The following is a 27,742-nucleotide window of genomic DNA, read 5'->3' as shown; positions in this document are numbered from 1 at the left end:
TCCAATTCACTCTCACCCTTTTGTGGAGTGAAGGGAGAAACGACGCTGCCGTAAACCTTCAAAAAAATTGGGGTGGGCGGCTTGTGAAATAGACGCGCCCACCCCAATTTTATTGAACGGAAATGAAGGGGTAAGAAAAATGAAGATGTGACTGTTCACGAGAGGACCTGTGGTGGACCTGTGCACAATGCCGCGAGAGTCTGTTAAACACGGTTTTGCGTGAACACCACGCGCTTGAAGCAAAGCCTTGAGCTACCATACGATGCAAGAAGGTATGCCACTGTCTTCCTTTTTTTTTCTCTACCTGTGTTATCTCATTATGAAATTCCATGTCTTTGAAAAGCTGTAACATTCGTAGTTCTGCAGGCCCTGCTCTGTTGGGCAGAGAATAGGAACAGATTTAATCCCTCCCCCTCCCCCTCCCCCTCCGTTTTCTTCTTAGAAAGAAGGATCTACTCAGGGGAGTATCTAAATTTAAGAAATCTGTAAGATTTAAGGTGGACTACGAGGACAAGCTGGTTGAAGGGGCTGTGCACTTGGTTCCTTAAAAACAACGCTGTGAATCCTAACACTTCACAAGTTCACATAGACAAGGTCACTTTTGTGAGAAGGATTAAGTGGCTGAGTGCACAAGGTGGTCTGCGAGGACAAGTTGGTTGAAGGGGCGCTGCACTTGGTCCCTTAAAAACAACTCTCTAAATCCCTTCTCGTGACAACTTTTTCTAATCCAAGCTAAATCTCATGTGGCATTTATAACCGATGTGGCCCTTTCTCATCAACACTTTTTACACTGTTCTCAATAGCATCAGAAAGCGTGTAGCATGTGGAAGCTCTGAGGGTCTTCTTTCAGCCCTAAACACCACTTAGGACATGCTGATGCAAAAACGCAGACAGAAGGGAGAGTAGAGAGAGAGAGATAGTTGGAATTTCGGTATATTCATATGGTACAAAAAGGTACCCAGTCTACAGCCCTAGGCTGCCTCATATAAAAAGTGGAATACACCAAAAACTGTCCTACTCTAAGGACCCAACTCAAAAGGAGTTGAATGATCCAATCAATGAGCATATGCGCCTTTTATAGGCCCTTTCGGACACAAGAAGAGCTGGCCGACTGCTGGTCGGCCAGCTGACTTGGCATTTTCTCCATAAAACGCAGCCACGACAGATACCATGCAGCCGACAGATCCTTCAATGTCCTCCATGTCCTGCTCCAAGTCCAACTTTGGCCACTACTGCACCTCATGCTCCTAAATTCTGGTTCTAGTCATCTTTTCTGGCTGCCCCTTTTAGATTAGCTTTTGAAAATGTCCATGGCAATTCTTGCACGTGACATCCCCCTCTGCTAAACTTGATGACAGGATTCTAACTTGTTCTTGGATGACTGTCATCATCCCATTCTTTTCCCGAAGTCCCTCTGTCATCCATCCCTCTTTGGCAACCCTTTTCTCTGAAAACCCGGCCGGGTCTCCAAAACCACTCTGACTCTGAATAATATCTATGCATCTGTTCCATCCAGTCCCCAATCCGTTCCTGCCCTGACTCTAAACACTGTCTAGGTCTTCATTCCTGAGAAATGACGTCTGGCTTTGTGGAACACCACCAACAAACCTCCTGGGAGCTCTTCCCGATCTCGTGTTCCTTGCCTTGGGCTTCGTACCCGTGCACTTTCGTGTACCTTGGACCTGTACACCATCATATGGGACTGAATCAGTGTTTAGCTTTGCTGAGCCTAATGCTCTGATACCAATGTAGCATGCGGAAGCTATGAGGGTCTCCTTTCAGCCCTAAACACCACTTAGAACATGCTGATGCAAAAACGCAGACAGAAGGGAGAGTAGAGAGAGAGAGAGATAGCTGGAATTTCAGTATATTCATATGGTACAAAAAGGTACCCAGTCTACAGCCCTAGGTTGCCTCATATAAAAGGTGGAATACACCAAAAACTGTCCTACTCTAAGGACCCAACTCAAAAGGAGTTGAATGATCCAATCAATGAGCATATGCGCCTTTTATAGGCCCTTTTGGACACAAGAAGAGTGGTCGGCCAGCTGACTTGGTATTTTCTCCATAAAACGCAGCCACGACAGATACCATGCAGCCGACAGCATTTTTTGCAGCCGACAAATCCTTCAATGTCCTCCATGTCCTGCTCCAAGTCCAACTTTGGCCACTACTGCACCTCATGCTCCTAAATTTTGGTTCTAGTCATCTGTTCTGGCTGCCCCTTTTGGATTAGCTTCTGAAAATGTCCATGGCAATTCTTGCACATGACAAAGCATCAGGTGGTAAGTTGGGATGCGAACTTCCCAATGGGATTGGGCACAGGTAGGGAAGACACTGGAATAGACTAGGAGGCTATCGGCCAGCATCTAATGTCGATTTGATGTGTCAGCTGGCTGCAGCAAGATATGATGTTTGTCTAGGGACCTGGCCGACAGCAGGTTGGCCAGTCCAGATGTGCTTCAAGGGTCTATAAATAGCTTTGGCTTGGCGTGTGTGCATGGGGTGTGTGTTGTCCGTGGGGTGTCTGTGTGTGGGAGCATATATTGATACCAAGTTCTACACCCACTATTGGGCACTGATGATGTTAGTGGGGATGTTATAGTATCTAGTCCATACTATGCGTGATGGAGTTGATGGTTTATTGTCTTGTGGATGACTACCATGAGGTTATAAATTGCACTTTCTTATAAGGTGAATTTGGGCATGTTCTTGGATCCATCTAGGTATATCTTAATGCTGTATTAGCGGACATGCAAATTTCACATTGTGAAGTTTTTGTCCAAGTTGCAGCCAGTTGATATTGTGTTGATTCTTTCTATCTTTAGTGGTGCATATGCCCTATCATCTACCTTTTTGTTGTAATAATTCTTTCTATTTGTTATGATCTTGGCTTCATTGTGATTGAGTCCGCCTTGTATCTCCGGAGCTCTGACAGAAACTCAGTACAGACCTTTGTATGACCTTTTTGTTGTAATAATTCTTTCTATTTGTTATGATCCTGGCTTCATTGTGATTGAGTCTGCCTTGTATCTCCGGAGCTCTGACAGAAACTCAGTACAGACCTCTGTATGAATGTATGCTGTGTGTGTGCGTGGGGTGTGTGTGTGGGAGCATATATTGATACCAAGTTTTACACCCACTATTGGACACTGATGACGTTAGTGGGGATGTCATAGTATCTAGTCCATACTGTGCATGATGGAGTTGATGGTTTATTGTCTTGTGGATGACTACCATGAGGTTATAATTTGCACTTTCTTATAAGGTGAATTTGGGCATGTTCCTAGATTCATCTAGGTATATATATTGGCTTGGCTCTTTGTTATTCAATAGAGTAGGACTCTTTTGAGTCAGATTACCTTTTATGGGGCAGCCTATGGCTTGCCATGACTGTACCTTTTTGTACTATATAGAATATACTGAAAACTCAGCTATCTCTCTCTCTTCTTGCTATCTTCTTCTTGCGTTTTGCGTCAGCAAGTTCTAGGAAGGTGTTTAGGCTTGAAAGAAGACTCCCAGAGCTTCCGCATGTGATGAAATCCATCATGGTATCAGAGCTTGGTTAGCCATCAGCCATGCAGTTGTTGTGCACTCACTTTCTACCAGCACCGCCCCTTGCCAACCCACACGCTTGCCTCTTGATGTCGTCACCTGCCCCTTCGCCTCATCCACTAGCTACGTCATCATCTTCGTCGCGTGCAGCCCTCCGTGCCCGCTTGTAGCTTCTTGTGCTACCGACTATTCTGCCCTGAGCTGTGCTGCGAGCTCCTCACCTATCTCCCACCAATGTGCTGCCATTGCCTAGTGGCATCGCATAGCCATCGTTGTTGCCGTCCATTGCCGTCTATCAGCAACTGTTGCACCAACTCCACCCATGTCAGCAATCAATTTGGCACTTATGTGAAATGCAAAAAATTATCAAATAGAGTTCGTGCAGGCATACAAAATTTGGGGATTCACAAAATTCAGAATTCTTCATCAACATGGAAGTTAACAACAGCCACACAATGCTTGAGAAATTCAATGGGGCCAACTTCCCAACATGGCAGATAAAGATGCATCTCTTGACGGTGTTTGGAACGTGATTAATGGAACAGATGTAAAACCAAGTGAAGGACCTGAGAAAATTTGCTCCTTGTATATATATATATATATGTGTGTGTGCACATGCACATGTGCATACATACAAGTATATGTACATGTGTGTGTGTGTGTGTGTGTGGTATACATGTGTGTGTGTGTGTGTGGTATACATGTGTACGTGTATACATATACATATACATATACATACACGTGCACATGTATATTACACACACACACACACAGACACACACACATACAAGTATATGTACATGTGTGTGTGTGTGTGTGGTATACATGTGTACGTGTATACATATACATATACATATACATACACGTGCACATGTATATTATACACACACACACACACAGACACATTTATGTATATATATACACACATGTACATATACTTGTATACATACACTTACACACACATACACAAACATACATACGTACATACATACATACATACTATCACATGCATAAGCTCTGAGAGTCTTCTTTTAGCCCTAAACACCATCCTAGAACATGTTGACGGAAAACGCACACGAGAGAGAGAGAGAGAGAGAGAGAGAGAGAGAGAGAGAGAGAGAGAGAGAGAAATAGTCAGTATATTCAAATGGTCCAAAAGGTGTACAAATCTTACAGCCATTGGTTACCTTGAAAAGGTAGAGAATACCTAATTCTATATCCTATTCTATGACCCAACTCATAAAGAGTTGAGTCCATAAACAAGAACTCAGAACATGCTATTTATAGCCAAGAAAGAGCCCAACTGGATTGGTTGACCTGCTGTCGGCAAGGTCCCTGGACAAACACCAATCACATGCTGTAGCCGACTCATATAATGCTCCCTAAAAGCTGGCCAACAGCCTCTTGGGTCCCTCTAGTGCCTTCCTTGACCACACCTAGTTGCTGCAGTTCTTGAATCAAGTCCAAACTTGGTTCTAATCTTGTTCTTTATCTGTTGCCCCTTAAGGGATTAGCCTACACATGTCTTGCACATGACATCCCCCTCTGCTAAACTTGATGACGGGATTCCATACTCTGTTCTTGTATGACTGTCATCATCCCATTGTCTATTCTCGGAGTCCAACTTTTCATCCTTCCCTTTCTGGCAACCTTTTCACTGAACACCCGGCCCGATATCCAAATCCACTCTAACTCTGCTGAAGATCTATGCAGCTGTTCCATCCTGTCCCCTTTCCCTTCATGCCTCCCTGAACACTTTCTCTAGTCTTCTTTTCTTGAGTATTGAGTCTGGCACTCTCACTCCATCCCTTGGAGGATCATCGTCCCCTAGAACCGTTGCCTGAAAGCCTCTCCTTGTGTGCCCCAAGTGGCACCCGACTCACAAGATTGCCATTCCCTTGGGTCTTGTGGAACACCACCAACCAAGGTTGCTCTTGGGAACTTCTTCCATGTGTTGTGTTCCTTTCCTTGGGCCTGGTACCTGTGCACTTTACCGTACCTTGAACCTCTGCATGAAATTTGAAAGGCACAGGTAGGCAGCTGACGCCGAGGCTCCCTTATGGCCTAGGTGCTGCCCTTGGTGGGTTGCCATGCTCATGGGATGGCCTTGGGTGTCCCATAAGCACCTAATGCAACTATATGCTTGCTAAATGCAAGACCTAAAGCATGACTACTACATGCACTATCTGATGAATTCTCTAAGTGGGTAAGAGGATTGACACATGCATACTCTCTATGGTTGTGGAGACTGACCTACGTAGCTCGTGTCTGACATGTCTTGGACTAGGGCTCACAATGGGGTCACGACATATGACAAATATTCCTAAAGGGTAAATCCTATTGATCAATGATTCAGTGATGTAGAGTCAGTGTGTCACATAGCACTCCAGTGGAGGGTGCATGTGACATTCCCTCGTGCTTAGCTTGGCGGTAGGTTTATCGCTTCCAAGTAGTCCGCTTGGGGTAATCGAGGAAGAACTATTCGTCGAGCCATATTAGTTCATGAGTACCTTGGTCTCAAAACTTCGTGTAGAATTGTCTTTGTCTTCGATCGGATCCATGCTTCCACCTATGGAGGAGAATCTGTTTAGGCTCAATAACTTCGGCTTCGCCTATCACGTCTAGTTGTTGCTCATCTGTAATATTCTGCAAAGCTAGACCAATGTAGGGCTTCAACCAAGAAACATGGAAAACATTATGCATAGTCCAACTATCTGGAAGCTTAAGCTTCATAGAGACATCATTTATCTTTTTAATGATAGGAAATGGTCCGAAGCTGCGAAAGGATAGTTTTGGACAATGTTTGCCCACTTGCTTCAGTCTTTGCTTCATAATCCGGAGATATACCTAGTCCCCTTCTTTAAAGTTGACATCTCTTCTTGATTTGTTGGCTTGCCTGTTGTATGCTTCCTGTGCTTTGGCAAGGTGCTCTTTGACAGACTCAATGAGCTTTGATAATGTTTTGGTGGTCTTGTTGGCCTCCAAGGAAGGTGATACCATGCTTGTCAGAAGTGACGAGAAACGGCAACCAAATGTTGCCTCGTACGGAGTTCGACCAATGCTAGATGAATGAGTGTCGAGCCAGTTGATTGTATATTTTTGTCTGGCCGTCTATCTGGGGATGGAATGCATTGGATAGATGCAACTTGGTTCGAAAGTTATTGAACAATGCCTCCAAAAATTTGAAGTAAACTTGGGATCCTTGTTTGATGTTATTGTCCTTGGAAAACCTTCGATGGGGTACCAATGTCAATTGAACATGTCAACAATGTCTTCGACTGTGGCCGTTTCCTTGCATGGGACCAACATGCAGAATTTATTGAATCGGTTCACAATGGTCATGCATTGTGTGTTCTGAGATCCAAATGCAGTGGGAAGAGGTCCAACAAAGTCCATACTGATATCCTAGAAAGGACCGTTTGGAATTGGCAAAGGTTAAAGTAACAAATGAAATGAAATAGATGGACACCAGCACTGGGGCCGGAACGGGCCGACCCCCCCCTCAATATATGATATACTATTGGGAGTATTTAACAAATACAATGCTCCATGGGTTCAAAGAACCAGATGATGTCCATGTACAAATGAATACAGTACCAAACAAGAGGTTCGAAGTAGATGTTCGAAGTAGAGCGACCACTTGAGTGGTCCAGTCTCTACGGTCTTGTGCCTTCACTGGACTCCGTGGAGAGCGCCCCACTGGTGTTCCAGGGCCACGCACAAACAGGCGCTCCCGTACTAACGCCTGGCTCTCCCGATCTCGGCACCTTTGGACTGTGGTTCTCCAAAAGCTTGGACTACCTGGCACCGAACGGGTGCTAACCGTAGAGAGAATCCCTTATCAGATTTACAACAAAGTTCTTTACTTAAATCTGAATTCACTTACTTGTAGCTTGCAGATGGAAGACCAATACCCGAGGTGTCTGTGTGCAGCTACTAGGAGTGGACACCAAGACACAGCAGCTTGTCGAGGAGGATGAGGGTAGCTGCTTGTGGAGAAGGTGTAACCACCTGAAGAAAGGAGATGCTGCCTGGGTACAACAAGTGCAGCCAACTTGTAGAAGGCACAGCCGCCTGTATGGAGAAGGGATCGCCTGTATGGGAGGAGTAGGCGCCTGCAGGAGAAGAGGAACAGCCCGCTGAAGTTGGTCACACAGTCGCCTGCAGAGAGAAGGCAGCGTAGCCTTGTTATGAGGGTGGAGCAGGTGCAGTCGTTTGCTGGAAGTGGGCACACATCCGCCAGCAAGGGGCAGCGCAGCCTTGCTAGGGATGAAGCACATAGCCGCTTGCAGAGTAGGCAGCCATCAGCCTATGGTGCAGCCGCCTGCAGGGTAGGCAGCCGTCAGCCTATCCTGCCTGCACAACCTGTATGGAGGATGGAGCGCAGCCTAAGGAGAAAGGCCGCCTGCTGCTGATGGAGAAGTAGCCGCCGGCCGCCTGGCTGTAGGAGCACAGCTGCTGGAGATGAACACACAGCCGCCTGCTGTGGTAGGCAGCGCAGCCTGTATGGTTGCCATACAGTCGCCTGGCTGCAGAGAGGAGATGGAGGCACCTAGTCGCCTGCAGTAGACAGGTGCAGCCAGCTGGACAGAGGGGACGTGCGCAGCTTGCTGGAGATGGCAGCTGCCTGCTGAAGGAACAGCAGAAACAGCTTGATGTGCAGCCGCCTGGGAGTAGAAGCGCAGGCTGATGAGTAGTAGCGAAGGCACCGCCTGTTGGAGAACATGCGCAAGAGATGGTCGCTGGCTGTCCTTACGGCTGGGGTGGTTGTTCTTTTATGTAGAGATTGGAGAGGTTAAACCATCACAGCTGGCCGGCTCCCCACGTTTGCATGGGGGCGGCCAGCTTCATGGTGGTGTGGGTAGGTGACCATGCACCCACCCCCACACACACAAAGGTTAAGTGTGGCTCCCCACCTTGGCCCCTATGTGGGTGCCCAAAGTGGGTGCCCACTTTTAAGTGAATGTGAATATACAACCTTATAAAACAAAAAGTTAGAGATAAAACGATTAAACCAACATGTGCAATACACTTACCACCTGTTCACATGCTACAAAACTTGTCAGAAGACAGAGCAAACTTCACGACTCATTGGCAGGCGTCCCCGCTCAGTAAGTGGCACGTCAAGCAGGCAAACACAAAAATACAAGTCATGCGAAAACAGTTTCAAACATGCAAAACATGAGTGCATGTGCAAATAGTATCATGGACATATCTCCTGTTCACGGAACAAGTACAAAATATCTGTCGGGCACAAAAATGGCACGACATAAAACATAAATCTTGGTCTTCTTATGGAGTGACAGTCCCATAGGTAAAACACAGTTCCAGGCACGAGACTCCCTATGGAGTGACAGTCCCATAGGTAAGACAGCACAAATACTGGCTCTTCCATGGCGTGACAATCCCATGGATAGAACACAGTCCAGGTCATACACGGGTGGCACCAGTCTAGCTCCCGTCCATACGACACCATCCTGCTAACACACGGGTGGCACCAGTCTGGCTCCCGTCCATGTCAAGCAAAAATACTGGCCTCTTCACATGAGACACCGGCCTGGCTTCAAGTGAACGAGACACAAATCTGGAGATGGACCAAATGGTCGGCCAATTGGTGACAATGGTCTCTTTCAAGTCTAAACCCGTTACCGAGCTGGGGAACAAGCACAAAAGGAAGTTCTCCGCACCGATGGCTAGCACGACAGAAGAAAAGTCTTCGGACCAAACTTCGAAGAATTCAACTTCGACCCCAGTGAAGAAAAAACGTCTCCTTAAGGCTTTGAAGCTCAAGAAGGAGGGACGTTGCTTCATCTGCGAAGAAAAGGGATATATGCGTAACGAGTGCGCGAAGCTAAAGGGTGCAAAGACCAACGCAGGACCCAAGCCAAAGGCAGCTAACCAGTTGTCTTTGACAGGTATGTCAGTTACTGTACTTTCTCGCCCTAGTTCATGTTCTGATTATCTGTTGAACTCTAAAGTTTTTGGGGTGCATGATCTTCTCCGAGTTTACGGAGAAGTGAATGGCCATAGAATCCACATTCTTCTAGACCCTGGCAGCTCACACAATTTTGTTAATTACAAACTTGTGCAGAAATTGGGTCTTGACACTACACCTAGCGATTATACCTATGAGGTACGCCTACTTGCAGGTTGGTAATTGTGGGATCGAAAGGTGGAGACGCTACCAATCGGATTCAGGACTACAAAGATACTCTGGAATGCTATATTATGCATCTAGAGCATGTAGACTTGTTATTAGGGATTGAGTGGTTTAAGACTCTTCAAGTCCAGATAGATTGGTCTAGTCATATTTTTTCTTTTGAACATAGGAACACCCAGTATAGTATCTTAGGGATTGTATATATCCCTCTCAGGGACCTCTTGTACATACAGTTGATTTTGGAAATATAATGGATTCTTTCTTGTATACTGCTTTCCATTGTGTCTTGATTCCACTTTCTTCATTTCTCATACCTACTATGGATGTTAATGAATTAAGTGTGTTTGAAAGCAACGAATTAAAGAAGATACTTGATTTGTTTCAAGATGTATTTCCTAAGGAACTGCCATCGAGCTTACCACCCGAAAGGGCAGTATATCATCGTATTGACCTGGTCCCTGGTCCCTGGTGCTCACCCTGTTAGTATTCCACCTTACAGGATGAGCCAAGTTGAGGAAGATGAGTTGGCCAAACAACTCGAAGATTATTTGAGGGTAGGCCAGATCCGTCCAAGTAAATCACCTTGGGGTGCACCTGTGTTGCTTAGGAGAAAGAAGGACAACACCTGGAGAATGTGTATAGATTATAAGAGATTGAACAAGCTGACAATTAAGAACCGTTATCCTCTCCCTAGATCAGATGATTCAATTGACCGATTAGCGAGAGCGAAATATTTCACAAAGATAGATTTACGTACTGGCTATTACCAGATACGTATTCATGAAAGGCATATCGAAAGAACCGCCTTTCGGACTAGGTATGGCCATTACGAGTTTCTCGTATTACCTTTTGGGTTAACCAATGCTCCAGTCACTTTCCAACAAATGATGAACGATCTATTTGGGAAAATTTGTGGTTGTGTTCCTGGATGATATTTTGATATATAGTCGTACTCTTGAGGATCATGTTAGATACCTTACGATTGTCTTAACTATTTTAAGACAGAATCGACTCTATGCTAAATTAAGTAAATGTGAGTTTTTCATGACAGACATCATTTACTTGGGACACAAGATCACTAGAGATGGATTGAGCATTGACTATGACCGAGTTTAGAAGGTTCTGGCCTGGCCTATACTGCAGGCAGTGAAACAACTTCGTTCTTTTCTCGGTTTTGTTGTTTTTCTTCGGAAATCTGTGCAGGAGTACTCTCAGCTCACACTACCGATGACCGACTTGTTGAAAGGTTGTGGACGTAAGTCAAATCAGCCTATCACGTGGAATAACGATCTAGATATGGCCTTCAGACTTTTGAAAGATAAAGTCAAGGAAGCACCTATCTTAGCATTACCCGATCCTAGTCGGCCTTATGTTCTTGAAATTGATGCCAGTGACTATGCAATCGGGGCTGTTCTATTTCAAGATGGTAGACCTATTACTCTCGAAAGTAAAAAGCTAGACGATACTCAATTTCGCTGGCCAACCCTTGAGAAAGAGCTTTATGTTGTGATTCACGCTCTCAAGGTTTGGAGACATTATTTATATGGCTCCAAGTTTGTGGTATTGACTGATCATCAGTCAATCAAGTATGTGTGTGATGTCGATAATTTGAGAGGAAGAAAAGCTCGATGGATTGAATTAATGCAAGATTTTGATTTTGAAATTCGTTACAGAAAAGGGTCCATGAATAGTGTCCGAGATGCGCTTAGTCGAATTAGAGAGGTGAATACTTTGTCGTTCACCGAGATTTCTACTGACTTATTTCAGTCATTGAGAGAGCTTTGTAGGACTGATAGTTATTTTGGTCCATTTTGGCAGAAGATCCAGGACGGGAGCTCATTGATTGACCAAGACTCAATGATTGAGTAGCCTATCATTCAGGCTGACAAAATTTGTGTACCACAGATCCCGGACATTAGGTCCAAGATTCTTAAGGAGTGTCACGACGCGCCTTCTGCTGGACACCCTAGGGTACACAGTACATTATCGTTGGTGAAACACACTTTTTATGGGCCAAAGATATAAGGGTATGTAGAAGATCACGTTCTCAAGTGTCAAGTTTGTCAAGCAAATAAAGCTGAACGCTTTAGACAGGCTGGGTTGTTGCATCCTTTGCAAATCCCAGGTAATAAATGGGAAAGTATTTCCATAGATTTTATTACCGGATTGCCAAGAACAAGTCAAGGCCACGATTCTATTCGGGTTGTGGTAGATCGCTTGACAAAAATAGCTAGATTTTTACCGACACGGAAGACCATTACAGCTAAGCAATTAGCAAGGCAGTTTATTGAGCAATTGTTTAGACTGTACGGGTTACCGCAGGACATAGTCAGTGATAGGGACTCTAAGTTTACAAGTGATTTTTGGAAACTTATTTTTGAGAAGTTGGAAACAACTTTGAACTTGAGTTTCTCAGATCATCCTCAATCTGATGGACAGACTGAAAGAGTGAATTAGATTTTGGAGGATATGCTTCGAGCATATGTATCCAAAAGACAGAGTTCATGGGAGGATTATCTTTCTATGTTAGAATTTGCATATAATAGTACTAAGCATACGAGTACAGGTTTTAGTCCCTTCATGCTTATGTATGGTTTTCAACCTAGATCACTTGTTACAGTGGGATTTTCAAGACTTCAGCATGATGCGGCACGTAATTTTTTGCAAGATATGCAAAACATGTTACAAGTTGCGAAGGAATCTGTTAGAAGTGCTCAAGACACAGACATTTTTTATTCTAATAGACATCATTCACCCAGAGAGTTCTTTGAAGGAACGATGGTGTATTTGCGATTCCGAAAGATTCCGAGACTTTACGGACAGGTCGATCTCCGAAATTATCCCCTAGATACTGTGGACCATTTCATATTACACGACGGATTGGTTCAGTCGCATATGAATTGGATTTGCCTTCTCATGTGAAAGTTTATCCTGTATTTCATGTCAGTAGACTTAAGGAAGTACTGGGTGGAATAGACTAGTTAGTTACTCCTCAAGAAATCATAGATGTCGAGGACATGACATTTGTTCCACACGAACCTGAAAAGATTCTTGGATTTCGTGAAAGAAGATTGCGTAATACGCTTATCACGGAATCCAAGATTAAGTGGAAGGATCGTGTTGAGGAGGACGCTACATGGGAGACATTGACTACTCAACAGAGAGATTACCTTGGCTTTTTAGTGACCTCAGGAGTGAGCTCTTAGAGGAAGGGGAGTATGTCATGTACACAGTGTGTATCTACCGTGTGCTACACGCACACAAGACTAGCTTCGAGGTTTGGGGAAGCTTGGAGCTAGGGAGGCTGATTAGCGAGCTGAGTTAGGGATAGACTAACAGGCGGACACCCAAGTATGGACGGGCTGGCGCCCAAGTGTGAACGTCGGATGACCGGCCAAGAGCCTATAAAAGGGTGGCCAAGGTTAGTCATTAGTTCATAGAGTCTCACGTGTCTTTGTGAGAGCTCTATGGTCAGGAGCCTGGATCTAGTGCTGATGTGCACCTGCTTTATGCAGCCGAGGCCGGCAGGAGTCTTGAGGCCCGCGAGGGTAGCTTCGTGGCGGTATGGGACGTCACGAGGTAGAGATTGGTCGGTACATCCATGTAGTTAGCTCAGCTCGTGGCTCGGTGGAGACAGCCAAGACTTGTGGGCTTGCCCACGATTGTCAAGGGTGGGAGGTGAGTCAGGCCTGCACCCCCTTCACGTTTGTTTGGTTTGTTTGCAGGTTCGAGTCTTGAACCAGGAGCGTTCTACGAGGAGATCCTATGGGGATTTGACAGTTTTGGTACTAGACTGCAGTTGTTTTGGCTTACCTCCGTTCATCTTCATTTCTTCATTTTGAGTGAGTCAAATCCTGGTCATATGTGCTAAGTTCAAAGTTGCGAACCATGAACCGAATGTTTCCAATCCATGCGAACCGTGAACCGAAGGTTTCCAATCCATGCGAACCGTCAACTGAATGTTTCCAATCCACAAATGAAGTGATCCATCTTGGCCCACTCAACTAATCCTAACTGTTGTGCTAAAGTGATAACCTTACCGGAAAACTAAAGCACAGGCGACCCATTCTGTCTGAGTCCATAGAACTCATCTACCAGGTTGGTCATATCTTGGGGAGGGAGAAATCTGGTCTTCAAGTAATGAACGAAGGTGTCCCAGTGAAAAGCTGTGACACTTGTGGTTGGGTCTGTATGTGAACTAGACCAATGCTGCCACCAAGTGACTGCCTCACCTGAAAGGTGGGGAGCCGCTACGGGGACTTTATCTTGTGGATATGTCAGCTTAGCCAAAGGTAAATATGCATTAAATTGATGAATAAATTGATTAACAGCTGAATGATCACATGTACCGTCATACTTACTAAAGTTTGGCTGAGTTCGGATGACTGTTGTTGATGTTGCGGGAGTTTGGCTGGTGTCACCTATGGGCAGAGAGAATGAAGAGAGGGTATGTTGAAATTGCGGATGCTTGGCCTCCCTTTCTCGCTTGTGTTCGAGTAACATTTGCTCATGATCGGTGCTCCTGAGCTGCGAGGTTAGCCTAACACCGATCTTCTTCAAGCCTACATTAGGCGTTCTCATATTCTTGGTTTTCTGCCTTTTCTTGTTGCTTTCTTGCTTTTGCTTCAGCTTTCTCTTCCCGCCGTCTGGCCTCATCTCTCGTCTTTGTTGTTCCACCTGAAAAAAAAGAGAGATGAAGTCGGGGGTAGTTGGTGAAGTGGGTTTTGTTGTGGTGGCCTCCAAGAGTTGGAGACGCTCCATGAGAAGTTGGTTCTGAGCTTTGAGTAGAGCTATGGTATGTTCTGGTGGCGGAAGAGTATTGTCTCCTTCGAGGGAGATGTCTTCTTGATGATGTGTACTCTCCTCTGTAGACATGTTGCTGAAGTCGGTGGTCGTGCTGGAGCAAAGTTGAACCATCCAAGCATGCTCTCACGCTAGGATGCGGTGTGTGTGGACAAGCTGAATCTGATGCCAATGTAACATGCAACGGGATTACGTATAGATGAAAGGATCGTGTCACACACAGTCTCACACCGTCTTCTGTATCCTGAGTTTCGTGAGTCTTTAGCAGTCCACTTTATCACTTCAAACTTTAAGAGAGAGAGAGAGAGAGAGAGAGAGAGAGAGAGAGAGAGAGAGAGAGAGAGATGTACATAGTATTGGGTCATTGAAGGGCCCCCTCCTATTGCTAGGAGTATTTGCTTTATTTCTTTGAAGAGAATGATTGCAAGACTGACTTTGAGACTATAGATGAGTCAAGCGCAAGACTTTTAGAATACCAAGAGTAGGGCTGAGTGCACACTGCTGTAGAAGCACCAATGATGACCAATCTCGATGCCAATGCACTCTGCCAAGGGGCTGTAGGACTGCGATCTGTGGCTGAGAGAAGGGACTGAATTGGAGACTGTTCTAGGGTTGTGAGGGACTGTATATGCATGCGTTTTCCTTCACCCGGGAGGATGGAGAAGAAATGATGAGATATGGAGGCTGAGATGTGCTGCGTTTTCTGCAAGAGATGAGCAGAAGGATGATGCGTTTCAGCCTGGATGTTGTTCTCTTGCTGATTTGATTGCTGAATGCTTGAATGCTTGATGAATGAATGAATGCTGAAATCACTAGGTATTTATATGCAAGAATGGAGCTGGTCGGCTGGCTTCCTACTGCAACACGACTGGGTAAATAGGATATATATGCTGAATATAATGTTTATGCTGCCGACCGGGCATAAAGCTGCTGACTGGGCTATAATGCTATGGCTAAAGGGGATAGAAATGCTAATGGAAGGATATGCACATGAGATGAATGATATGCAATGCAGACCATGATCTAATGCAAACCCTAAGGCTTCTAGACTGACTTCTACATGCATGAATGACTCACTTCAAGTGGGTTAAGGGACTTGACTGATTGACCGACACTCTATGGCTGAAGAAAGACCTATGTAGCTCCCGCTTGACATATCCCGGATTGGGGCTTACAATGGGGCCACGGCATATGACAAAATCATATCCTAAAGGGTTCTACGGATGTACAATGATGCACTGATGATGGACCATCTTGTCACCATGCACTACAGTGCAGAGTGTAGGTGACAACCTGACTGTTGGTTACGCCTAGTTCTGTTGGGTGGTCTGCGTCTGTTGTTGTTGGGGTTTGGGGGCGATTGGAGCGGTTTTGGACTTGCCTCCATTGAGCATCATCTCGTGATTCTGCGCAACAATCAAAGCCCTATCTTAACTCTGGGGTTCGAAGTTTCGAACGGGGAACCAAATGTTTGTATCCAATTCTCGAATGAACTACTTAAGCTTCTTCTCCCCGAACTTCCCTAGTTGTTGAGTTGATGTGATCACTTTGTTGGAGTAAGTGAGCACATGGAAACCTTTTTGGGCGAGGTTGTAGAACTTGTCTTCGAGATTGGTCATGTACCGCGGAGGTAGAAACCTTTTCTTCAGATCGAATGTATCCCAATCGTAATCCGGTAAGCCAGTGTAGGGATCTGGGTGCAAACGACACCAATGTTGCCACCAAGTGACTGCATCACCTGTGAGGTGTGGAGCCCCTAGATGGACTTTATCTTAGGGGTTTGTGATCTTGGAGAGTGGAAAATGGGCAACAAAATGGTGGATGAATTGGGTCACAATCGAATGGTCACACTTGCCATCGTACTTGGTGAAGTTCGGTGAGACGTGGATGACGGTTGTCGAGGCTGTGGTTGCGGTTGTGGAGGATTGAGAAGGGGTGAAATAAGTTACCAGAGTCTGCAGTATTTGTTGGTACTGGTCCCTCAAGTTTGCTCGGGCCTGTTGCTCGTTGTTCACCTTTGCTTCGAGCTCTGCCCGCAGTCGCTTCTCGTTGGCCTTGCGTTTGGCTTTCTCTTCCAGCTGTTCGGCCAGTCTTGCTTCACGGTCTGGCTCTTCTTTTTCGGTCATCCATCAATACCACTCCATTGAGGAACTTTGTTCTTTGGGTGTCTCTTGCTGGGCCAAGGTTGCTTAAATTTATTTTTTCCATTTGGACTCTTTAGAGTTGAATTTGGAGTTGCCTTATCATCTACTCCTTTAACTTCTGGTTGTCTTCGTCTTCTTTTTGCGGAAGTGTTTCTTTGAATGGTTCTTCTTCTTTTGGAATGTCTTCGGGCATGGTGGATGGGCAAGTGGTTTTTCCCGATCTCAACTTTACCATCCACAGGATGCTGTCACCCTAGGTCGCCGGGTTGAATCATGTCCCAAGCTCTGATACCAATGTAGCATACGCCAAGCTAGGAATGTGTGAAACAATGGGGCCTTCTTTATACCTAAGTTTAGTGAGACTTTAGCAATCCTTTAAACAACATACATGAATTGAAAGATGTAGTCGAGACGACACCAGATGGGGTCCCGACTCCCAATTACCCCCGCTAAAGCCGCCCCCTGCAAGTAGGAGTATTTGCTTTATTTCTTCCAGAGAACTGAACACAAGCTAAACTGTGTCCATACGACATAGCAGACACACTGACTGATTGCCAAACGCAAGGACAAAGTGACCAAACGTTGGACAGAACTGTGCATAAGCTGCAGGTGACTATGAAGGTATCTTCGAAGAGAATACACTAGCCTTAGACTGATGGATGGTGCTCTGAGAACTTTGGGAAGAGGCAGAGCTTCTGATGCCTTGGGCTTGAAAGCACAAAGGATGCTGAAGTATGCAAAGGCAGGATGCCTAAGCACACATGCTTGACTGAGAATGTAGACTTGAGATTTATCTGATGATTTTAGACCATGGCAAGATCCACCCTTTTATATGTCTAGGGAATGCTGGTCGGCTGGCTTTACTGCTGTCGGCCGGCTTTTGTCTGCCACGATTGGTATAAAATAGCATTAAAATAATTAATGCTGTTGTGGGGTGTCTAGCTGCTGGCCGACTGTCCACAGTCCATGCCAACTGCTGCCTAGGCCCCTATAAAGGCTGTCGACTAGGTCTTATGAGTGGCTGATGGTGAGATTCACACCATAGCAAGGCCTGCCCTCCATGGGTTGGCCCTGGGGCTGGTCCCTACTATATGGATGCAACTAACATGCTTCTGAGGCATTCTACTCCTAAGGCTGACATCTACATGTACCTACATGAGGATTACTTGCTGAATTCTCCAATGTGGATTAAGAGGACTGAACTGACATTGACTTGATAGACCTCTATGGCTGGGAGATTGACCTACGTAGCTCGTGCCTGACATGTCCTGGACTGGGCTCACAATGGGGTCATGGCATATGACAAAATCTCATATCAAGGTACTACTTCTGTACATGTTTCTTGGACTCTTGATGAGCTAGTGTGTTACCGTGAACCACAATGCATGGGTGCACGTGACACGTGTTTAGAACAACGGGAATTTTGTTTTGGTAAGCTGATGTAAGCTGTCATTTGATGGTCAAGCTCTTATATTAGGTCTCACAAGAGAGTTCAGGTGTTGGTGCCATTGTGTCCCCTTGGAGCATGTGGTGCAGTCTAGAGTCCAGATCACTATTGAAGGATTCTCAAGCATCTCCACCTTTGCTCTGAAGGGGGGGTTTGTTGGGATTTGGAGCCATGTATGTGTGTGAACACTCCCTATGAGTGTGTATGCTGTGTGTGAATCCTCCCTTAGATGGTGTGGAAAAGTGCGCATTCAATAAGGGTCAATGAGCTAGATGGCCTCTTGCCCGATCACTTCATCAAAACATAATTGACTCGTGCAATCTCTCTCTCTCTCTCTGCCTGTGTTTACTTGTAGTGCAACCATCTCTCTATTCCATGAAATCCGTGAGTGAGCACTTTGAAGTATGATAGAGCTTTATGGAGAATGCTGAAATATGAATTCATACTAGCGAATGGATGTTTACATAAAGAGAAAGACTGTATTGAGGAGATTAGAGTGTGATAGAGTCTTTTGCAAAATGTTTGTATTTATCTTGAATAAAAAAGCTTGTGAATGTGATGTGTGCACAAAGTTCAAACATATGTATGCATGTACATTTGTGAGGGGGTTCGATGGTTCTGGTTCGTGCTTGAGCAAGCTGTCTTGAAGAGAGAGATGATAAGAGTTATTAACGCTGACATGTGACTCATATGGCTGCATTGAAGTGCACGGAATGGGTCCTCTGGGATTGCTTCTGTAGAAGCCTGTTGCGTAAATTGCTATACGAGAGAGAGAGAGAGAGAGAGATTACAGCCTGAAGAGTGCATCAACACCTATTGGGTGACGTTTCTTACCTTCCAATAATCAGTATATAACCATTGATGGTAGTGGATGTTCTAACCTTTCTCCAATAGTGATTTGAGACTCATTCATCCTTTCTAATGTTGCAGTTTTTCCTGGCACCGCCTGCTCATGTGAAGCCAATAATAGAGAGAGGTTTCTACATGCAGTTTTGTTTAGGGCCCCAAGAAATTCTAGAAAACCTTTATGGTCCTCAGCTTCACCATTGTAGGGGCTTTGCTAATTGTATGAGGGCTTTGTAGCCTACATACCTCATTGTATCATGTGTTCGGAGGGCTTCTTATCATGGGGAGCTTGAAACTGGTTCTGATTACTCCAGAGTCGAGACAGAACGTTGGGCACAACAGCAGGGATATTTTGGGTGAGAGGGAAGCATTGTACATTAAGGAGCTACAACATATATTTTTAAGAGCGGGTACATGCAAAGGTAGCACTTTTGTTGTTTGATTTGTTAGACTCCTTTGTGCTGGCATCTTAGCCATGGAAAAAAGCAGGTGAAACTTCCTGAGGCATGTCATTGAGAACTTGGCTATGTGCCAAGTTTGGAAATCTCGCTGTATGGAGGTCATTGAGGGCACATAAATCGAAGACCTTTGTGTGAAGTCCTTATTGGCTGTTTGATCAAAGTTGCCCATGATTTAGCCTCTCCATTTGGATTAGGAGACTTGACCCTTTATGGCTTCAGAGTGTAGAGGAGCTGCTTACATGTATGTGCGGGAATTGTTGGCTCTTCCATCAGTGCTCTCATCATTTATTCTCCTTTATAAGCTCTTGGTTCGTGTAATGGTGCCAACATCTATGTGCTCCATAAGTTTATATTGTAGTTAAGGTTGACTGTGGTACTGATCATAATTTCACTTTGGAAGTCTTTATATTGTTTTTTTTTTCTTCTCGCAAAATTTGTAGCTAAAGGTTGCGACCGTCCCCCCTTTTTAGGCTCCTCCCCCTATACATCTCTCCTCTTGTTAAGGCTTATTTCCCATTTTTTGTATAGAATATATCTATATATAGTATATACCCATTGAGCAGCCATATTTTTGGTGGTTATTCACTCCAGGCCTCCCTCTTGATCATTTTGACATACGTAAAGGAGTGGGATTCTTAGCTGAAATCCCAAGGATATTCTTTCTAAAGTTTTTTGATAGACTTATTAAAAAAAACTTTGCTTTACACTTCGTACTGGAAGATTGACCAACTCTCGTGCAGTTCATACTTCTCACTATTCTAATTGGACGTTTTCAAGCTTTCCCTAGATTCTATATTGGGAAGGTCAAGTTCTCTCTTTTTGTGTGTGTACATACATACATACCTGCATGCATGCGTACCTACCTACATACATACCTACCTACCTATGTAGGTACACAGGTGCCTACCTGTGTAGGTACGCTGGTGCCTATCTATGTGCATAGCTATGTAGGTAGGTACCTACCTACCTACACTCTCTCTCATAAATACGTACATACAGACATCCATCCTCTTAAGGTGCTGTTTTATCTTTCTCCACATGTGTCTCAGTGCGCGGGCATGTGAGTGCTCATGTCTAATCATGTTCATCAAATTCAATTGGTTTGTAAAACTCTTTTCATCCAAAACAAGCTCTTGAATCTGCAGGAAAGGAAGAGAGGACAATGTTTCCAATTTTAGATATGAGTAATGAAGGGCAGTTGTTGGATGGGAGGAAGATAGTGAATTCTTTGAAGCGTTTTAAGAGCTTTCCTGGGCTTTCCATAAGTTTGGAACCAGATCCTCGATCAGGGGATCCAGAGGTAAAGATAACGGAGCTCGATAGTGGCACACGCATTGCAACACATCCTACAAAAACTTATCGGCGGCCATCTTTGGAGAGTATAGGCAGGAAGTTGCAACTGGTAGAGGGCTTGAAAGCTGCCTTAAATCCATTAGACTTGATAGAGACTCATCATATATCTTTATTGAAATCGGTCAAATCAAAGGATGTAGAAGGTGATGGCAAGGCTCATCATGATGACAGTGTGGTGTGTGATAGGATGTGTGATAGGATAGTAAGTGAGGCAGTTAAAGAAAAATCAGTGATGCAAGAGCTCCTGGACAGTTCAAGCATGGGCATAAACCTTGCACCTGATCACAAGGATAAAAATGATATGGTTAGCACGAGATCATTGGTAATAAATGATATTACAGTTGATTTGCAAAAGCAAAGCGAGTCTCCAAGCATGAGCAATGATATGGAAGTAAGTGAGCCAATTAGGCTTCCAAGGGAGAATTCCTTGGTCGGTTTGGCAAGAGCAAGAGGGGAGGAGCTGCAAAGGCGTTTGGAGGAAGCGAAGAGTGCAAACGAACTTACCAAGGAGGAGGAGGAGAACTTCTTCTGTTCAAGGGATGCGAAAGGATTAGCGATGGACAATTATACGAGGGTGAGTCATTTTGATCATGAGATGTTGGAAGCTAGTGAGAAGACTATGGTACATGAGATGTTAGAAGCTAGTGATAAGACTATGGTACATGAGATGTTGGAAGCTTATGCTAAGACTATGGTACGTGAGATTTTGGAGAATAATGATAAGACTATGGTGCATGAGATGTCGGAAGCTAAAGATAAGACTATGGTACATGAGATGTTGGAAGCTGATGATAAGACTATGGTGTGTGAGTCTGGTGATGAATCAATGGCAACGAAATGGCATGATGCAAGGGATGAGAACAGGCTAGACATGGTGGACAATCGTACAGGGGTGCCTGTATCCGATAAGAAGTTGGAAGCTAATGATAAGACCACAGTACATGACTCAATTGGTGATGGATTGATGCCAATGAAATCAAATGATAAAGCTAAATCTAATGAGCCACCTCTTATGCAACGAGAGGCTAGGATTGTAAGGCTAGCTCCCACATCGCTCAAGTCTTTTAACTTGGAAGCCTTGCAACTTGCAGGGATGGACAACCTTTACATCTCATTACCTTCCAATCATGTGGATGTTTCCATGGCAGCACCGCTCTGTGGAAACATCATTGAACCTTGGGCTATGTCTAAATGTAGTGAAGGCCCCAACTCATTGCTATGCCGTGACAATTCTCTGAACAACTTACAAAGCCGGCTTTGCATCCTTGAGACAACTCAAGAGTCCCACCTCCTTTGGGGCCACATCAAGTGTCGCAGCTGCCTGATGGCACTGCAGATTTTCCTTTTCATCTTTGTAGTATTCTGGGGAGGAGTTTTTGACATATATGTCTCCCCTCCTCCAACCTGAACTGCAGATTTTCCTTGTCATCTTTGTAGTGTTCTGGGGAGGAGTTTTTGACAGAGATATGTCACCCCTTCTCCGATCTGAACTCATCTTCATGCTGTGACCACTTCCTGTTGTGTCTTGTGTGCCTTAGCAAAATTTCAGACGGGCCTCATTTTGTCTTAATATTGGTTGTGTAAAGGTTATTTGTAAATTGGAGGGCTTACTTCTTTTCTATTGAAACTCGTTTCTATGGCTGATTGGCTTGCTTCTAGAGGACATTTCTGACATAGTTGCTGTTATGTTGTGAGGCAATGAACTCCACAAACTATTTCTGCTTTCCGTGTTCCTTGTGAGAGTGGCCTAAATATGACAAAAGAATATAAACTTTCAAATCTCCCCCTCCCCCTGCACCCCCCCTTTTCCACCTTCCCTTCCCCTTCCCCTTCCCCTTCCCCTTTCCCTACCACCCCTACAACCCCTCCCTACACACACACACACACACACACACACACACAACTCCCCACACACATTCAATGTGAATTTGACATTTGAAAGCTGTGTTTTTGTTTGTGTTGTTAAACACTAAATTTCAAGAAATTTGTCCCCACTTTTTGTGATTCTTGTTTTGTGTTAGTTCATTTGATAGAAGATGTCATGTGCACACATGGACATGGCCAATCTCCATGCTAATCCTTGATAGGGCAGCAGATGTGCATGATGTGCAGTGAGAGGGCTGGCTGTCTGAGTGTCGCAATGAGGGTGCCACATGGTTGTGGTTGCTCTAGTTGTGATTTTGTCGAGTAACTTTGTGGTGTATCCTTGTCCTCTTCATGTGTCCCTCCTGCAGTGTGCCATAACTTTGTTTGGTGTTAGTCCATTGAAAAGGGTTTTGCAATTTGTAACACTGGATTTATTCCAGAATCCAGTGTTACAAATATAAAGGTATTTATAAGAGTGGCTTAGTTCTGACATCCAAAGGGCCCATTATCAAGTCATTTATTATTATTATTTTTTCGTTATTCCCAAAAAGTCATTTATAGAAATCCATAAGTTGGAATTACTCACAGAACCATACAAATCACTATGCTACGTTGGCCCTTGAGACTAGAAGTAATACATGATACGAGTAGTAGTAATGTGATACAAGATGCTAAACGCTTTTCCAAATTCTTCTAGAAAAATAAACCTTAGAGTCACTAGGATCTCTTGTGAGATGAGGGACCTTAGCATCCCATGACATCAATCCTTAATATGTATGCTGTGATACACCTACCCACATGGCCTCGATGACAAACATAAGATTATGCTCACAGATCTAAAACTCCGTTTTTTGAGTTGCATCCGACAAGCGATGTCCTTTCCATTTTGTAAGGAATTCTTGTGAAGAGTATGATTTCACAATCGTCTTTCTCTTCGTTCTAGGATTTGTTTCGGTCCATGATCTTCTTGATCAGGTTACTACGAAGAGAGAGACAATTTTATGTTTCGGTCCATGATCTTCTTGATCAGGTTACTACGAAGAGAGACAATTTTACAATCGTCTTTCTCTTTGTTCCATGATTTGTTTAGGCCCATGATCTTCTTGATTAGGTTACCACAAAGCAATCATAGCATCTGTTGAGTTATCACCATCGTGAACACGCTTCAATTGACTCACATGAAATACTGGGTGGATGCAATAGGCTCATTGTAAGTCCAACCTAGAACTCACATGAAATACTGGGTGGATGCAATAGTCTCATGGTAAGTCCAACCTAGAACTCACATCTTGGACTCGTTTCAAAATCGTCTACAATATTTGGGTGGCAACTTGATGGATTTACCCACACAACGTACCTTAGACTTGTGAGAGATGAGTAGAGACAACACATGTACTACCGCGTACATCTCAAGCTCATGTGTGGGCCACTTGTGTTGTGAACTACTCAGCTTCTTACTTTCAAAAGCCATTGGTGATCGGCCTTTCGGGCCCAACACAACTTGTATGGTGAATGCTACTTGCACCACAAATGATAACGTCGGATCCATGATCTTCAACATAGGAGTAGTTTGCAACCACCTACTTCAAAACTGTCACTGTATGTTAGTCGAGCCATAAACAACCATGACTCACAAAAACTCAATCAGTGGCGTTGTTATCTCTGAGTATAAGATAAAATAAAGTTTCTTTAAAAACCATACAGAGAGATGAGAGCATAGTAGAGTGTCCTCTGTGTTAGGCCGAGCTAATATCATTGCTACTTTCTTCAAGTCCATTTCACTCCTTACGTTGATATAATGTGTCCCAAATATTCAACTTTCTCTTGACGAAGGAAAGTTGTCTTTATTAGCATACAAAACATTTTTCTCGAGCATGCTAAATATTGTAAACAAGTATGGCTCGTGCTCTTGTAAAGACTTTCTATATACCAAAATATCATTAATAAAATCCATAAATTTATCCAGGTCTCAAGACATCATCATTACCATCATAAACATGGCTAGTAGATTGGTAAAGCCCAAATGGCATTACAAGCTACTCATAATGATCAAAAGCAGTATGAAAAGCAGCCTTGGATACACCTTTTGGATTAATCTTCACATTTAATACGAATTTGATGATATCCACTTTTTAAATCTATCTTACTGAAGATCTTTGCTCCTCCTAGTGGATCTATCAAACCATCGATCCTTGGCATCAGATATCAATGTTTTGCAACAATAAGTTTATTTAGGCTTCATAGTCTATGCACTACAGGAGCCATCTTTCTTTTTAACCATCAAAATCAGAGAAGAGAATGGTGACAAACTAAGATGAACGAGTCCTTTTGCTATGTACTCAATATCTTTAACACCGTATTTTTCTCGATTAAACTCATTTGATATGGAGGCCTATTGACCGAAGTTACATTGGGTACAAACTCTATTCGGTGCCACACGTGACTACCCTGATAGCGAGTATTAGTGGTTGGTTTTGGTACTAATGGTGCTAACATATTCGTGACATCCATCATAGAAGAGTTCACATATCATTTATTTGTTAGCATAGGGGTACCGATTTTAGGGATTGTGGATCAACATGTTTGGATTCCATTCCTCGTATCATTTATTTATTGGGATATGGATTTCAGTGATTGTGGATCAAAGTGTTTGGATTCCAAAACATTAATATGAGAGAAGCACCAAAAGTTGAAAAATATCAAGAGGGGATATGTGAGCCCCATTGTCATAATAAGAAGTTGAAACGTTGTAGAAGGTCGATGCAGTGAAAATCCGCATTTCTATGAGCATGAATGAGAGAACCCACCACTAACTAGAGACTCGTGAGAATGCAAGGTAAGTGTCGAAAGGATGCTATGTGGTCTAGCCCCAATACTTTGGAAAACCACCAAGCCTTGAAGATCTATTGGGATTGGTCTCCATGAAAGCCTTGAAGCTTTTGTCAGGCGTGAACAATCTCTTGAAACCTTAGAACTTATGGAACCACACACCATACTCACAAGCCCCTTATGTCCTTGCTATCACCCTTGCTAGCACCCTAGTGCTACACATTTTGGCTTACCACCGTCATTTATGAAGGTTAATTCTTTTACACTTAAATTTCATAAACGATGATGTGCATTTGTATACTTCTTTCACACTTAAATTTTATAAGTGGTGATGTGTATTTGTATTCCACCATTGGTTTTTCCACGCATTACTTGCGTGTCCCAATTTTTGCAAGCATATATTCTCACGTTTTACCCACGTATCCCATACTTTGTTTATGTGATAGCAAAGGACTATGAAAATGCTTAACCAAAATTAAGAAGACCCCCTAATGACATAGAATGTCATCGTACCATAAAACATTTCTTTTTGAAGTTATGTCCAAACCTTCTCCCGGTCCATCAAGTAATCAAGTGAATGGCCACCACAATGAGAACACCCCATAAAGCCATCCATATGAGGGCCGTTTGGCCAACCAACGGCCCACGAGCCATATCATAGATTAAGCGCATCTCACCGACCACTCAATTATAATTAACTGAACAAAGTCTATGCGCGCATAGACGAGTTGGTAGAACGGTTGGGTCCCATTGCGAGGACCCGGGTTCGATGCCATCAGGCTGCACGACGTGGGTATATGTTCTGAGCCCGTGTATATATATATATATATATATATATATATATATATATATATATATATATGTTGTGAGCCGGAAATAATTAAGTGAACAAAACCAGCTCGGCCTTAGAAGTTTTAAATTGTTGACGTGGCACCCACTATTCGAGCCTTAACCCTAAAAGATGTTAAGGTGTTAAGGAAGTTCTTTAAGGGTAGCGGCGGTTCTGCATATGTAGTAGGGTAACGTTACTTATACGGTGGGTGGCGTGGCTTACAGACAGGCGCCTTGAAGAAGGGCGGTGCGGCAACTCTATGTATTAACGATAGAGCAGTGGGCCGATGAATGTGGCGGAGATCTGCCGATTACCTGCATAGCGACGGCCCAGTAGGGCGGCGTTTTGAGACGGCAGCAAAGGAGCTCGGTGGAGCTAGCGGTGATGAAGAGGGCGCATCCATTAGACGCCAAAGCTGATTGACCCTTGCCTTGCTAAGTAGCTTGGGCACGTCTTTTGAGATTTCAAATTCAAATTCTACCTAAACCTTCTCATACCTCTTCCTTTCCTTTCCTTACCTCCAAATTCTTGCCATGTGGCAGCCTTGTGAAACTTTCTTTAAAATTATATAGAGATGATTTCATTGACTTCCATCTCAACTTGTTTTCTTATGTGGACATCCCTCGTTTTTAAATGCTTGTGAATGTCTGGACACCTTGGAACCTATGCTTGAACGTTTTTGAGACCTAACATGTTTATTTCATGGGTTTCGTAGGGGGCAAGCATAATTCTAAGGTCCATTTCATTATTGCTAAGGTTTTATTACTAATGTGTAAGTGGCTTGTTCATGTGACACTTAAATATGAGCGGACAAGTTATAACATGGTCGGACAACTTATGAATTGGGCACCCTAGTTATTTATGAGTGTGGATAGCTTAGGTGAGTGTGGTCAATCCACTATATGTTTGGCTTATTATTTGGACACAATGGAGCACTTGTGAAGTGGCTACCCAAACACATGGCATCTATGATTTTACACCACAGGGACAACCCATGACCAGCTGATTCTTCGAGCAAACTTTGGAGAACCAATCTATCCGGCTTGAAGAGGATATACCCAAGGCACATGCATGTTTGTCGATATGGCTCTCTAATAAGGCTTCTAGAAGGTCTAAGGAACGGTGGCTAGAAGTATTGGTGTCTAAAGGGTAAATGTCTTTTAAGACTTCTAGATGGTGTGAGAATTGGTAGCCATAAAGAATTGTGTCCCGGAGGGTCTTTTGGCCACCTTAGAAGGCTCGCAAAGGAAAAGATAACCTATGGATTTTCAATGACAACAACAAAGTATTGTTTGTTCAATGTATTTATTTCATTTGGTTGTGATGGGTAATATAGCGGTCTATGGGACCACTTTCAAGATTTGTTTGCTTGGTACAAAAAATACCTAAAAGTAAGGGTTATCTTGGGCTTAATGTGGTGTTGGTATTTTTGTTACATTTTTCATT

At 43.9% G+C, this 27,742-nt stretch overlaps 1 protein-coding gene and 1 non-coding gene across 4 annotated transcripts; both read left to right on the top strand.

Moving 5' to 3' along the window:
- LOC147610477 (uncharacterized) lies at positions 1 to 27,652 on the top strand. Of its 3 annotated transcripts, none has more exons than XR_015264038.1 (2): positions 1 to 272; positions 27,282 to 27,652. XR_015264038.1 is itself a non-coding variant. In XM_086786299.1 (2 exons), the coding sequence occupies exons 1-2, from the start codon at positions 263 to 265 to the stop codon at positions 22,175 to 22,177; spliced, it is 1,626 nt and encodes a 541-aa protein (XP_086642425.1). In that variant the 5' UTR covers positions 5 to 262; the 3' UTR covers positions 22,178 to 22,537. The 3 variants fall into 3 exon arrangements, 1 of the variants encoding a protein (XP_086642425.1); XR_015264037.1 differs by lacking the exon at positions 27,282 to 27,652 and adding an exon at positions 19,040 to 19,820; XM_086786299.1 differs by lacking the exon at positions 27,282 to 27,652 and adding an exon at positions 20,562 to 22,537 and having other exon boundaries at positions 5 to 272.
- On the top strand, positions 4,212 to 4,412 carry LOC147610478 (small nucleolar RNA SNORA23). The gene has a single exon (XR_015264122.1). It is a non-coding gene; the product is annotated as a small nucleolar RNA SNORA23 (small nucleolar RNA).
- Positions 27,653 to 27,742: the final 90 nt, after the last annotated feature.

The sequence above is a fragment of the Cibotium barometz genome, chromosome 49 (assembly GCF_041138505.1).
Source record: "Cibotium barometz isolate CiBa-2024 chromosome 49, ASM4113850v1, whole genome shotgun sequence".
Classification (NCBI taxonomy): domain Eukaryota; kingdom Viridiplantae; phylum Streptophyta; class Polypodiopsida; order Cyatheales; family Cibotiaceae; genus Cibotium; species Cibotium barometz.
This window is presented reverse-complemented; position numbering and strand designations above follow the sequence as displayed.